General features: G+C 39.3%; 1 protein-coding gene across 1 annotated transcript in view; it reads left to right on the forward strand.

Annotated features, from left to right (window-relative positions):
• Positions 1-14,208, forward strand: part of PLEKHA5 (pleckstrin homology domain containing A5) — a 156,439-nt gene that overhangs the window by 82,105 nt on the left and 60,126 nt on the right. Inside the window, exons 2-3 of the mRNA XM_082279991.1 lie at positions 8,390-8,473; positions 9,438-9,558. Of these exons, the coding sequence (XP_082136117.1) occupies positions 9,451-9,558 (108 nt within the window). The 5' untranslated portion in view covers positions 8,390-8,473; positions 9,438-9,450. The remainder of the gene's footprint in view (positions 1-8,389; positions 8,474-9,437; positions 9,559-14,208) is intronic.

The following is a 14,208-nucleotide window of genomic DNA, read 5'->3' on the forward strand; positions in this document are numbered from 1 at the left end:
TATCTCTAAATTTCATACAGTGAAATGGAGGCATGAGTCAGAATTGCCTTTTGAATTCCTGCTTCTCTTTCTAATGCTTGCTCAAGAGCACATTTCACTTAGGCTTCTAATAAATAAGGAAGGCCAAGGCTTGCATAACTGAGCTTAGTGGTATGTGGTGGAGATAATTTTCTGTCTAGTGAGCTTTGAAAACAGTAACAGTTGGTATGTAGCTACAATAGCATTTTCTAAAAGTTTTTACTGAATTTGATGCTTGTAGTTGTTGAGGGGGTGACTAAGACAACTGAATTATATCTAATTTACTTGGTGTGATGAATTTCTGCTGGTAGTGTTGTACAGTTGTGCTCATGCAATCAGTGTTCATTTGTCCCTTGTAAATTCAAGTCAGGTTTCTTTCTTGTTCTGAAAATCTCTAATATTGTATGAGTAAGAAAATACTAATTAGTGGTTTCTAATTTACTCATATTAATGAAATGCCCCAGTTTATTAGTGTGCTAATCTAAGTGGTCTAATCCAGCAGCAAAGACAGCTTTTTCTTTGTATTGGAACAGCTTTTTTTTGTTCTTTTTGGAGGGGGGTTTTGAGTTTTTTTGTGGTTTGTTTTTATTTTTTTGTTTGGTTTTGTTTGGTTTTTTGGGGTTTTGTTTTTGTTTTTTTTTTTTGGTTGGTTGGTTTGTTTTTTTGTTTGTTTGGGTTTTTTGGGAGGTTTTTTGTTTTAATTGTATGTGGCTTTTTGTTTCCCTCTCTACAAGTTAGTTTTTACTACTTCTACCCTCTCTACCTCTTCAGGAGAGGCTGCAGTGTCCCTCTTGCATCAGGGAAGTGAGCTTTTGGAAAACATTAGCTGATCAGACATCTGCTGTCAGTCTTCACAGAATGCCAGACTGGGTCACGTTGGAAGGCACCACAGTGGCTCATCTGGTCCTACCTCCCTGCTCAGGCAAGGTCATCCCAGAGCACATGGCACAGGATTGTGTCCAGATGGTTCTGGAATATCTCCAGTGAGGGAGATGGCATCTCTGGACAATCTGTTCAGTGCTGGGTCACTGCACAGGGAAGAAGATCTGCCTCATGTTTAGGTGGAACTTCCTGGGCATCAGTTCCTGCCTGTTCCTCTTGTCCCAGCATTACTGGGCCCCACGGTCCATGCTCTGAGCCCTCCCTGCAGACAGGCACAGACAGGGATGACGTCCCCTCTCAGCTGTCTCTTCTCAGAGCTGAACAGCCCCAGCTCCCTCAGCCTTTCCTCCTAAGAGGGATGCTCCAGTCCCCTCACCATCTCCGTAACCCTCGGTGGATCCACTCCAGGAGCTCCATGTCTCTTTTGTCCCAAGGAGCCCAGAACTGGACACAGCACTCCAGGCATGGCCTCACCAGGGCTGAGCAGAGGAGGCTGAGCATAGAACCTCTCTATGACCTCTCAAAGATGATAATGAGTGGCCTGTCATCCACAAGAGACAAGTAGTAGCCAAATTGGAGAATCCAGTGGTGCTTCTGGTCCACAAACCACCTGCATAGCCATGCTGCTCCAAATCGTGTTTCTCTTCAGAAAACACGTTGTGGGGTTTCAGAATTGTTATGTTACTCTAGTTCTTGTAAGCTCTACAGGTAGTTAACCATTGAAGGATCCTTGGATTTCAAGTGTGAGGCTTAGAGACAGTTCTGCTTTCTAACACGTACCTCACTATTCTCCTAAACTTACCTCAGATAGCAAACTGTGTTAGTCATTTTTAGCACAGATTAATACTTACAGAATTGAAAATTTTCTTCATCTGCAGTGCTATTATCAAGGTACTGATAGATCCTGTGCCCAGGGCTTAAAATGTAGTGAAATGTTACATAAATTGATGACACGTGGCAGGTACATCTCACAAATTACCACAATGGCTTTGTGCCCCTTACTGAGTCTCAGTATTTTACAAATTCCCAGATATGTTACCTGCAGAATGAAAGATACCTCCTACAAAGTTCTGGGAAGCCTGAAAACAGTAACTTTTTCTGACAATGGAGTGTTTGATTAGGAAGAAGAGTCTTTTATTAAAACCTTCTCAATCTCTAACAGAGTACATGCTATTTTGGCAACTATTTCATCCCAGCATTTTGAAAGAGTTTTTTTAATATTTGTTCTTGCTTACATAAACTTAGTTTTACGTTGGAAATGTGTCATGAGAGCATGTTAATCATATCTGCTCAAGTGAGAAAAAGCTGTTTTCGTATGAAGATTTTCACTGGAATATGAATGTGGGTTTAGAAGGTCCCATTGAGAGGAAGGTTTATAATTTTGGGGCAGCAGTGCTTAATCTTTTGGAAAATAAAAATCAGTAATAAATGAAAAGCTGGAGTACAGTCAGTTGTGTAGAAATGTCCAGATGCTTTTCACTACGGCAGCAGCAGGGATACCAAAGCTGCTATAACTGTAACTGAGAAGGGCTCAAGAGGAAAGTCTACAGAACTGGCAGGTTGCCTGAAAAAATAAACTCGGAGTAGCCCAGGAAAATGGTGGCAGCAGTAACTACGGTTGAGGTGCTACATTGTCTGCCAAGAAAATGAGTGGAATTTTGTCTGCACCTTCCCAAGCGTGTGCACACACCAAGGGTTATTCTGCACTTTGTTCTTGGCAGCGTGTGGGATGTGTTACAGGTCTGTCAGCACTTTGGGACTGGCTGTCTCTTTACCCCCCCCTTTTTGCTGGGACTCCCTGATGTTGTTACCATACTCAGATGTTTCCCTGTGGAGTCATGCAGCCCCATTTCCAAACTTGTTGTTTAAAAATCATAATTGAAAAAAGGCTCATAATTCTAGGGTATGGTAGCACTAGCAAAAAAGTGCTTGCATTTGCTGTTTACTGTAAAATGAGACATTACAGATTTAGTAAAATAGAAGTGTCAGTATAGCCACAGACCACATCCTTGCTACAGTTGTGTAGGGACTACATTTACTTAAATTTTTTCTGAGTTCAGACAACTCTTTGTTAGGTTACTGTAAGCTACTGCATCTATTTCCATTAGAAATTAGAGATTCTTATGCTAGAAAGCAAGCACACAAGGTAGAAGTGGCTGATTTGATTCACCCCCCACCCCCCTCCCAGGTGAAGAATGAAGGGCTTCACAGAAGCCAAACAAAACTGGCCTAGGCTTGTCTTACATTTGTTTCCACCTCACCTTTAAATATCAGTGCAAAAATTCAGCATTAATGCAGAGAGAATGAATTTATTGCTCTGGTAATCTTGGTCTTCTTACCTTATTTGCCATCTTTTAAAGTATTTTGTCATGACAAATGGCATAAAACTGCTTCCCAGAAGAAATATCTCTGAGTGTATTTGTGATATATAGTGTATTTGTGTGTATCCATAATAGAGGTTAGATTGTCAGTCTGTAAATCTTAGATAAGACATAGAGTAAGTGCTAGAAAGCAGATATTTGGTGTAGTATTCTTCTGAAATGTGTTCTTCAGTGTTCATTTGTCAAAGGGAACAGTGTTTCTAAATTAAAGATGTGGAGTCCTCTTCAAAGTTGTGTCCTGGTTTGTGATTTTGTTTGTATTCAACCTTTGCTTTGATGGCCACATTGAGAATAAGCAAATGAGAAGGCCTTAGCACTGAGGAACACATAAATAAAGGCTACAAAGAAAGGGCATGAGAGAAGCTTTGAAGTGGCATCTAGTTTTAATTTTAGTGGGAGGAAACCAGATGCATCTTTGGGAGTTCTGGCCTAGCTCTTTTTTTCTTTTTTTTTTTTTTTTTTCCCTTTATTTTTTTAAGAGGACTGGGAGCTCAACCAAATCATTCAATGGAGAGACCCCAAACCAACTGTTTCCACTCTGGTACTTTGATCTTTGTTGCCACTTTTGAGTGAACTGCTCTGTTCCAGAGCAAAAATTGTCTAACCCTTCATTTCAACTGTGTGCATCATCCTGGACAACTGGATTACATATCTCTCTTCTCTCCATTCCAACTGCAGTTATCTGAGTTAATTTCCAATCCAATATACTGACAAAGATGATAGTGATTTCAAAATAGCAAAACTGATCAGAATTTCGATTTGGCTGACTTCTGTAACGTGCTAGAACAATACATTGGTACACAGCATTTTGGGTCAGCAGTCCTGTAAACGCAAGATAGTGTGAAAACAAAGAAACCTGCTTGTGTAGGACTTCTTTTGGCAAGCTCTGCACCTGGAATGATGTGCTCAGTTGCTGCTTGCAAATAGAATAATATCTCTGAATGATATATTTGAGTGCTTTTCTTTTTTCAGTAGTCCTTGGATCACATTAAGCCAACAATAAGATTGCTGTTGACTGTACATTTAGTGAGTAGATTAAAACTACACAACAAGGTTTTTCTGAGTATGTCTAGAAAACAAGTAAAATAATCCTGTCTCCTAAAGAGATTAAGAGTCTCAAAGGATGGAAAGGAGAAAGAGAGTAGATAAGAAGGCAAATAACATGAGTCAAATTCAAGGTTACTGTCAACTTCTAACTGAACAGGATAAATCCTTTTGCTCTCAGGGCTTGTCCATGTGCCAGAACTGAGATACCTTATTAATGATGCTAAAGCTTGCAGTTTTCAGAGGAAAGAATTGGAAAGGAGAAGTTTGAAAATTCTGTAGAAAAGAAAAGGAGTCGGGTTGGTGCTGTTAGGTTGGTATCAGTTGTCTTGCACTGAGATAGCTAAAAATGGACCTTCCACCCATGGGAGGCTATTTTGGTGTGGTTAGGGTTGTGTGTTTTCTTATTTATTGTTGGTTTGGTTTAGTTTGGTTTTGATTCATTTATGGCAGGTATCAAACCACTGCTGGATCAAGCATAGAATATTATCTTCATCCATGCCAAGAACTATCCTTTATTTTGCATTGAAATGCTCATCTCATGTCATCTTAGTGTCATTTCTGAAGCCCAGCACATTCCAGTAGCAATTATTAATGAGGAATAGTTTGTGGCACTTACCAAGTCTGGAGAATATGCTCATGAGTAGTAATGAAATACACAGGGAATTTTTTCCTGTCTTTGTCTCTCTTATGCCATTAATATGGATCCTAAAACAGTAAGGATCAGTTATGGCCTTCAGAAAAAGTGCAGAAGACTTTGTGTATGGTTATCCTGTGTTCTCAAAACATAGGAAAAACTGGAAGGAGGAGACTGTATCTCTGCATAAGTAAAAGGAACACACTGGCTTCTATCTGGCTGTGTCAAAGTGAATCACTCTCTTTCCACATAATGAAAGTACAGACACATAAATATGCAGAGTTGAAACTTTGAATTACACATTGGACTTGGTATAAAGTTGAAATTAGAGTTCTCATTAAAAAAACCTCTCAGTTTTTTGCTTTATTTCCCCTGAGATTTATTGATGATGTATAGATAATAGTATAATAATTGAAATTCCAAGTGTATGTGTGTGTACCCAGAAATTTATGGATAGCTGAACAACTGTCTAAACTGGATGTTGAAGACTGTGAATATCAAATTGTAGCTTGAATAGAGTTGAATAAAACTCTCTGCTCTGCAAGATGGAGTTTAAAACAAATGCCTTAACCTACTGTTATGTGGGAGGGTTATGACAATAATTATCAAGCTTCACTACACCTTGTGCAAGTATTTAGAGGAGTCTTGTCAAAATAACCAGCTAAATTACTGCCAAAAATGCAGTAATTAGATGAGTAATGAAAAAGTTTTCAAATGGAAGTATTTAAAATCTATTCATCCTGTTAGACATATTTACAGTCATCACTCTTAGTTGCACAAGCTGAATTTCCAGTGTTCACTTGTGAGATGTCACTTGTGTCTAAGCTGAAGGCAAAGAAAAGCCTGTTTTTTCCTTTGCCTTGCCCTTTTAGAAGGAAGTGATTATGCAGATCTAGAAGGAAAGTACTGTATAATCCGCAGGAGCGTGGTTCATGTCTGTGATATGTTTTCTGCCTTTTTTATGTAATCCCAACTACCCCCTGTACATCTCAACATCTGTGTGAGCAGTGAGGAAAACCGTGTTTTCCCTCAAGGATTTTTTGGTGGTTTTGCAATGCTAACTTGATACGTGACTCAAACCTGAAGCAAAATATTCTTGAATATTGCTATCTTTGCTCTCCTCTCTCACTTTTCTGCCCTCTCCCTTATTTCTCTCCTGGTTTTGCATGGCTTCCCCACTGCAGTCTTTCAATATTGGCCTCTTCCTGTATCATCAGTGAGGTGCACTCACACAAAACATGGGATGTGCCTCCTCTTGGGTGGGCCTGAGTATTGAGGGTCCCTGAGCAGAAGTCCTGATCCACTCATTTCTACGTTTATGGATGTCAGCTGACCGTGACCTGTCAAGGTTTAATGCAAACAAGAAAGCAACGTTTTGGCAAAGCTTTTTTGACCAGCTCATCTCCGTAGGTTTTGTTTGTTTTTTTCACTTTGGTGTGAGAGTTTCTGAAATGTCAGAGGGGAAAAAAAAAGTAAGTTTCTGGAAGGGAAGAAAAAGAGGAATCACAAAAGAAAAAACACCCAACCAAATAAACCTGGATGCTTCCTCAGGAATGTTTTGAATCTGAATTCTCTTTAATCTGGGCCACTTTCCTTGAGAGGCGTTGTATTACCACGGCAATTAGAAATGGCACAGACTGTCCTCGGAGTGTCTCTTTCCTGTCTCCTCATTGTAATTTCTAAAACAACAGCTTTTTCAGGAGCTAAACTTAGAACTATCTGCTGAATTTAGTACAAAGATAAAGTACTGGCAATGGCTAGCTCGTTCAGTAAGCTGTAACACAGTCTCTCCATTTAGGCATCAGTAGGTTTTTAAAATCCCAGTAGAGGAAGTGCAAAGAATTGGGTTACCTTTCTAGTCTTGCACTCTAGGTTTATGAAGGCTTATCCATTCATTCACCATGAAAGTAATGTGGATTTTTTATTAGGCTTTTGTTTGGAGGCAGCTTTTAATCAATAATGCTCTAAAATTGCAAATTGTTATGATTCAAAGAATTTTATTTTAAAAGTGGAGAATATTAAGATAGGCTTGTTAAATTGAGGTTGTTTTTACGAAGCAAGAAGGGTGGAAAGCGTGACATTCGTGAGATGAGCTGTGCTTCATAGTTTTGAAAGATCAGATGGTTAAGTGAATAGGCAGTAGGTGTTAAGGATAAAGTGCCTGTGATCTGGAGATCATCTAGTCCAAAGCCTCTGCTAAAGCAGGCTCACCTACAGCAGAGTGCACAGGGTTTTGTCCAGCCAGGTTTTGAATCTCTGCAGAGGAGACTCCACAGCCTCTCTGGGCAGCCTGTTCCAGTGCTCAGTCACTCTCACAGTACTTTTTCCTCATATTCAGGTGGAACTGGCTGTGCTTCAGTTTGTGCCCCTTGTCCTGTCGCTGGGCACCACTGAAGAGAGCCTGGCCCTGTGTTCTTGTCACTCACCCTTCAGATAGGTGGATGCATTGATAAGATCCCCTCTCAATCATCTTTTCTCCATACTAAACAGGCCCAGCTTCCTCAGTCTTTCCTCACAGGAGAGATGCTCCAGTCCCCTCATCATTTCCATAGCCCTGCGCCTCTTCAGTAGCTCCTTGTCTTTCTTGAACTGAAGAGCCCAGAACCAGCCCTCCCTTTCTCTTCCTTCCCTTCAGAGGCTGGAGGACTCAAATCCAAACATTTCTTTCTTGCACAGCAGCAGCTGATGGTTGTTGAATTTGGGCAATTTCTGCCAAGCTGTGGGAGCCGCTGTGATCTATCAGGATCTGCAGTTCAGGGGAATGAGATAATGCAAAGTGAGCATTTTTGGGCTGCTGAGGGTGAAGCTCAGCCTCCCTGCCACTGCAGGGTACTTCAGAGCAGCACCCTGAATTAAAAAGCCACCTGCAAAAGTAGAACTGTGATTGCAACCCCCTCACTCTTATTCCAGTCACTGAGTATATATCTCTGTAATATTGGAAATTTTAAACTAGTATCTTCATGTGCTGAGGATGAAGACAACTGCTTTTACAGTGGTGTTACTTTATCCTTACAGAGCAGTTGTATGTGTCTCATGTTTAACTTGTCCCTGTCCAGCTGAAATCCTGTTTATGAATACATAAAGTCATAGCTGAAGTGAATTATCTATGGTCATATATGGACTAAAAACACTTTTACTTCTGTAGTTTTTAAAATTCAAAGTGGTTACCAACCCAGTACCAGTGTTTTCTGTCTCTTTTCAGTGTGTTAATGAAGATTTTTCAGTAGTAGTTCTCATCCTTTTTCTTAGTATATATATGTATATATATATATGCATTTGTGAGTGTTTACACGTATGTTGTTGTGTGCCATAATGAAATATTCTTAATTGTTTTCACTGTACTGATACATTTGATGTACTGGATTTACATCGAGCTGGAAAAACAAAACATTATTTCCTAATACTTTTCTTTATCTCTTTTTCACAGTCATAATGAACGAAAAGTAACCTGCAAACATCCAGTAACGGGACAGCCTTCGCAGGACAACTGTATTTTTGTTGTGAATGAGCAGTAAGTGACTTCTGTTTGACTCTATAAAACACAGGTTTTAAAGGCCATTAATAATGAAGTAAGATTCAGTGATTACTAGTGGCAATATTTTTTCCAAGTCAGATCAACATGTAGATAGTTTTACTTGTTTAAATTACTTGAAAGTAATGGTAAATATTTTATGCTAACTTTTAAGATATAAACATAGCCCAAATTAGTTCTATGATAGAAATGCATCATATTTATGCACTTTATGAATTTCCACTTGTCACTTTAGTTTTTCTGTAATTTTAGTAAATGACCTAGATATTATATAACAATCAAATAAACTTCCAGAAAGGGATACATTTTATAATCACTTAGGGACAATCACAAGCTGTTAATCTATAATGTTTTGCCTCATAGTTTCTCCTCAGCTGGTTATTTCCTTGGCCAGTTGGGACACTTCCTGAATCATTGGATAATAACTTGGATTTGCTGTCTTTGCATTAGTTTGTAGAATACACAGCAATGCAAGAAGCTCTGCATGGAGCTCATACCTGACCTCAAGACTTTGTTGGTGTCTGGGTTCTGGGTGTCCTACTCACCACCATTGCTGCAACACGTTACACGGTGGCTCGAGTGAAAACCATCAGAACTGGCCAAATTTCACAAATGTGCCTGTTCTCACCAAAGTGGGGCAAAGCCAGATGGGGTCTCTGGAAAGCATTTCTTCCCATTTCCATCTCACGCTCATACCTGTCTTTTTCCCTCCCACCAACACCTTGCACTAATAGAGAAATTCTAGTTTTAAACAACATCTTAAAATTCATCTATAATAGATTTGAGTTTAGAACACAGTGCAGGTAACTCTGCAGTGAAGTTTGAATTGCTTTCAAATTGGAAAAGTAGGACACAGGCTGTACAAGGCTACATCTAGGGGTGCTTTTTATTAGCAGTCTGCACACACAGCATGTTCTAGTGCTATTACATATTCTATTTTCAGGACTGCTGCAGCAATGTCATCTGAAGAAAAGAAGGAGCGACCAGTAAGCATGATATGTGAAGCAACTAACTATAATCTGACATCAGATTATGCTGCTCATCCAATGAGCCCTGTGGGCAGAGTAAGTCTTTATGTCCAAATAAATTAGAACTGAAATAATTCAGTTATTCCAGAAGGTACTAGACAGTGCTATGTGTTAGTATTCCACTGAAAGAAAGAAGCAAAGCTTATATATTTTTCAGGGCACTTGACTGCTTCCACGTTTAATTTGGAAACTGAAGTGTCTGAAACAAATTGTCACTGTAGTTGTAATTTCTATCAGGTATCTCAGATTTTATGACTTGCACGTACTTAAATTGTCTACAGAACCTGACCTTTCTGATCTGTGTGAAAAGCAAAAACCCTGAGTGACTGATGAGGCATCTGGGCCAGCATTGTTACAGAAATTGCTCCATCACAAGCAATTGCCTGGATGTCTCCAGGTAAAACAGAGAGAGTTGGAATTGTGGGTAAGAAGGAGTTGTGAGAGAGGTGGGAGGTCACCCTGTGCTAAACAGCAGGGGAATGATTTCCTGCCATTGGACCAGATGTAGAAGTCCTGCCTTCCTAGGAAAATTCCTGGTAAATGTTCAGGAGAATCCTAGGGTCACCTTAATTTATGTTTTGCTTCTCCATTCACCCAGTTTCTCAGGAGGTGAAGGTAAATGCCCAGATGGTCTTATCAACTTTTAAGTTTATCAGATGAAGCTGATGAGCCTATTGTCTGTTTGGGGATTTTTTTGTTTTATTTTCAACTTTCCTGAGAGATAAGTGCACTTGCTACAAAATTAAGAAGTGTCTTAAGTTTCCTAGGAGACCAAGATAGCAGCTTTGATCAGTGACGACAGACAAGAGCTGTCATCTCTTCTACCCAGTAGTTAAGAGCTAAACAAGGGGGAAAAAACCCTATACTTTAGCTAGTCATTGAAAATTTTAACCCTGAGAAGTGCTTTTTCAGCAGATTAATCCAGCCTGCAAGGGAAAAATAAACTTTAGAATGTGTTCTAACTGAGGGAATTCCGTAATGTCAGAAACTTGGATTGAAATAATTGATTTACCATGTGGTAAGAAACATTGCAGGGTTCCTTTAAGTGCATTTTGGAGACTTTTTTTGTTTTACATACCTCACGAGACAGGCAGGATCCTTGACCTACATTAGAAAACAGTTATTTAATGAGAAAAATGTCTTAATCTATTAATGTTGCTGGGGGGAAAAATAGAGAGTCACAGATGTATTATAGACAGTAACAAAATCCATCTCAACTTTCATATGATCATGTGTAAGTCCATGCAGGAAAACCAGTTTAAAGTACAACAAACTAGAAAACCACCAAACAACAGCAAAAAATAAACTCAAAACTGGCTAAGCCCTAAAACAACTAAGCAAGCAAAAAACCCAAGGTAATTTCTTGATAGAGTTGTAATAGTGATGTAGAATGCAGTAATTAGAAAGCTAGTTCTCTTGAAATTCATTTTCTAGGAAGCAATCTCAGGTTAAATATGAAAAATTAATTACAATTTAGGAGCATGTGTCTTACATTTTTCACACTTCTCTTTCAAAAGAGTAGTTGAAAATGCCCTTTAGCCTAGTGTTTGTTCCATAGTCTTCTAGAAGGAAATTGAGATTTCTGTGGCCCACTTACTGTGATTACTTTTACTTTCATTGATTAATGACACTTTAGTTCCCTGTGAAAATAATATTTTGAAAAAACAGGCTGTTGTTCTACTTTTCATTCCTCCTGTTCTAGTTATTTAAATGCACTTAAAATATTAATGTGATTATTGTGGCTGTATGTGTAATTACTGCCCATCAGTTTTCAGGTGTGAATTTGTCTGAATTAGTGCAACACCATTTAAAAAGTGTTGATTTTGGGAGGTGAATGCTGGCAAAGTATAACCACAGCTAATATCAGTCTGCCTTTTCTGGCAGCTATTCAAGGCTAAGGAGTTGAATCATTTCTAAAGATGCCTATATAGAAATGGCCCATGGGTTGTACCTGGATACAAAACTGATTTTTTTCTGTGTTTTTACTCAAACATGTCTTCAAACAGTAGAGCCTGAAATTCTTGGCTGTCTTACTAGCTTTTGAATATAATATGTAGAGGCCTGGTATATTACAGCACAATAAAACAGGAAAAAATGTTGGTGAGGGAAGTTACAGAGAATTAATTACAGAGGAGAAGGATGCTTTGTGTGGTTGCCAAACCAATTTTTTTAGGTGGTTTTTGTTCTCAGAGATAATTCATGAACACACCTGATACTGGCATGTAATGAGGAATGGAAAAAAAGTTTGGGGTACAGCTGAAGTTTCAGACAGTTGAGGGGTACAGAAGAAGGTTCTTCCTGCCATTAACATTAATTGATCCCAGATAGGTAGGGAACTTGGAGAAGTTTCTATTTTGTCTCAGAAAGACTCTCTGGAGTCTAATACTGGGGCTAATATGAGGTGAGGCAAAAATCAGTTGCTGCCCAGTGAAAGTTCCAATCTTGCTTTCCCACTGTATACATGAGGGGGGCCAAATAACACACTGCAGCTCTGTTAAGTGCTGCTTGTTTCCTGTTAGCTTGAAGCATATTTCCAAACATGGAGCCACTAGCACAGACCCCTGGCTGTGAAAAAGGTCTAGGCAGGCTTCAGACTGCTACAGAAGTATATATGTAGAATGAAGCAATTGTTTTAGTAGTTGTCTTTTTTTTTATCTTATCTTTCTTCCTGCTGTTAAAATCACTACCTAGACAAACAGGATTATGTGTCCTGAATTGCTTTTTAATGTGTAAAGTAGTCATATTACCAGTCACCCTCCACATTTCAGATCTGCTGCTCTTCACTGCTGTCCTGATTATCAGGAGAATAAGGTGAACAATTTTCTCCCAGGAAGTGGTGTGCAGTGTGAGCCCAGGACAGCTGCTGAGGAGCTCCTGGTGACTCCACTACAGCTGGGATGTTTCCCAGTGCTCATTAAATATTAATCAGTTTGTTTATAGGTATTTCAAGCCAGTCCAGCTTTGAATGGCTGCTCTAGGTGTAGCCATACAGGTCGGCTCAGGATCCAGGAGATTTTGGATTAATAGTCACAGGGTTCATTAGCAAACAGCACAGTGAGCAGGAGCAGTGTGAAGGGCAGTACAGCTCAGAGCTGAACATCCCTACTGTGTTTTTGTGGTTTATATTCAGACTGTCCAGTAGTGCTCCTTGTGCATCTTCTATTTTAGCCTTGCCTAAATGAAATCCAGTTTGCTTTATTATGCAAACCAAAGCACACTAAGAGGGAATGATTGGGAGATTTGCTCCAAGAGTAACCTCCTAGTCCAAGGGGAAATGCTGAGGCACAAACCCAACCAGCTCACGGACGACTGCAGCGCTGGAAGGCACCGAAATTGCCTATAAAATCCAGAAAGTAGCATCATGTTGTTTTGTGGTTTGGAAGATAATGTAAGCCTTGAAGACTGGCAACATATTTTTAAACTGAAGTTGAAAGTAACAAAGATACAGATTTGTACTCTGAGTTGACATGGAAAAAATTGCCTTATTAGCAAGGTTCTCAACCTATGTTTTTCAAATATACATGCAATACATTTAATGTTAATTAATTCCTTTTGTGCTAGTTCTGAAGCTGGGGAAGAAGCCTCACATAAATCCTGTGTTTTTCTACCAGCTAAGCAGAGAGAAAAGACACTTGCAGGGTGATGAAATGTGCAGCCCCAGATGCTGACTGGTCTGTTACCCAGAGTTCAAAACCCTGCTGGTGTTTGTTTTTTCAGTTTTGGAAAACAGTGAATATCACTGGCTGGACTTCTTGGCTTCTTTCCCAGTACTGGATCTGTGCAGGGTTCTTCCCATAGGTACTGATTTTGGAGGCATCTCAGTTGCTGGGACTGTGCCTTAGAATGCATCAGATGTGACTCTAAGTACCAGGTGTGACTCGAAGTTTGCTTGCTTTGTTACCTTCTGCACCTTCCAACAAGTGATTAGTAGTTGGATCATTCATTCACTATCCTCTTTTTCTCTTTTCCTTCTCCAGAAGCTGGAGCTGGGCAATATATCCTGTATTTTTTTGTGCTGTGGGGTAAAAAGTACTTGAAACCTTCAGTTCTTTTTTTTTTTTCCTGTCTTCCTATGTCCATACAGATAATTAGTTATGTCTGAGAGACCACAGGATGACCAGGGATCGCAGGCATAACAAGTGGAGGAGGTGATCTGGAGTCTGAGAACTCATAATTAGTTTATATATGCACCTACAGTATTTCAATATCCCAAAATACTCATTGTCTTAAGGTTCAGAATTTGTTGTGAAGTTATTCTCTTTATGCAGTGTGTGGTAAAATAATTACAAGTCATCTGAAGTGTTCTCTGTATTAACTAAAATTAGAAAACACTTGTGATGCTGCATTTAATTAAAGGAAGTTTCTATTCACAGTTGGTAGGATGTAACCCACTAAAACTCTGCTGTTAGCTCAGTGAAATTGGAGTCAATATGGGTTTTTATCAGACCTACCTTAGAGAGGGTTGTCTAAATTATCTGAATTTGTTAGACTTGACATAAGTGGTTGGTTGTCTTCAGAAGCATCCTTAATGCCATAGCTATTTTTACAAGTATAGGAATTCTGGAGCACTCTTGAGAGGTTTTGAACTTTGAATGCCTAATATTAGAGTAGGTATGAGTGTTAAATTATTTCTGATCAAAGTGTTAGCACAGCTTTTGTGTGATATGCCAATAGAGCAGTCACACA

Source organism: Coloeus monedula, assembly GCF_965178545.1.
Source record: "Coloeus monedula genome assembly, chromosome: 4".
In the NCBI taxonomy this organism is placed as follows: Eukaryota; Metazoa; Chordata; class Aves; order Passeriformes; family Corvidae; genus Coloeus; species Coloeus monedula.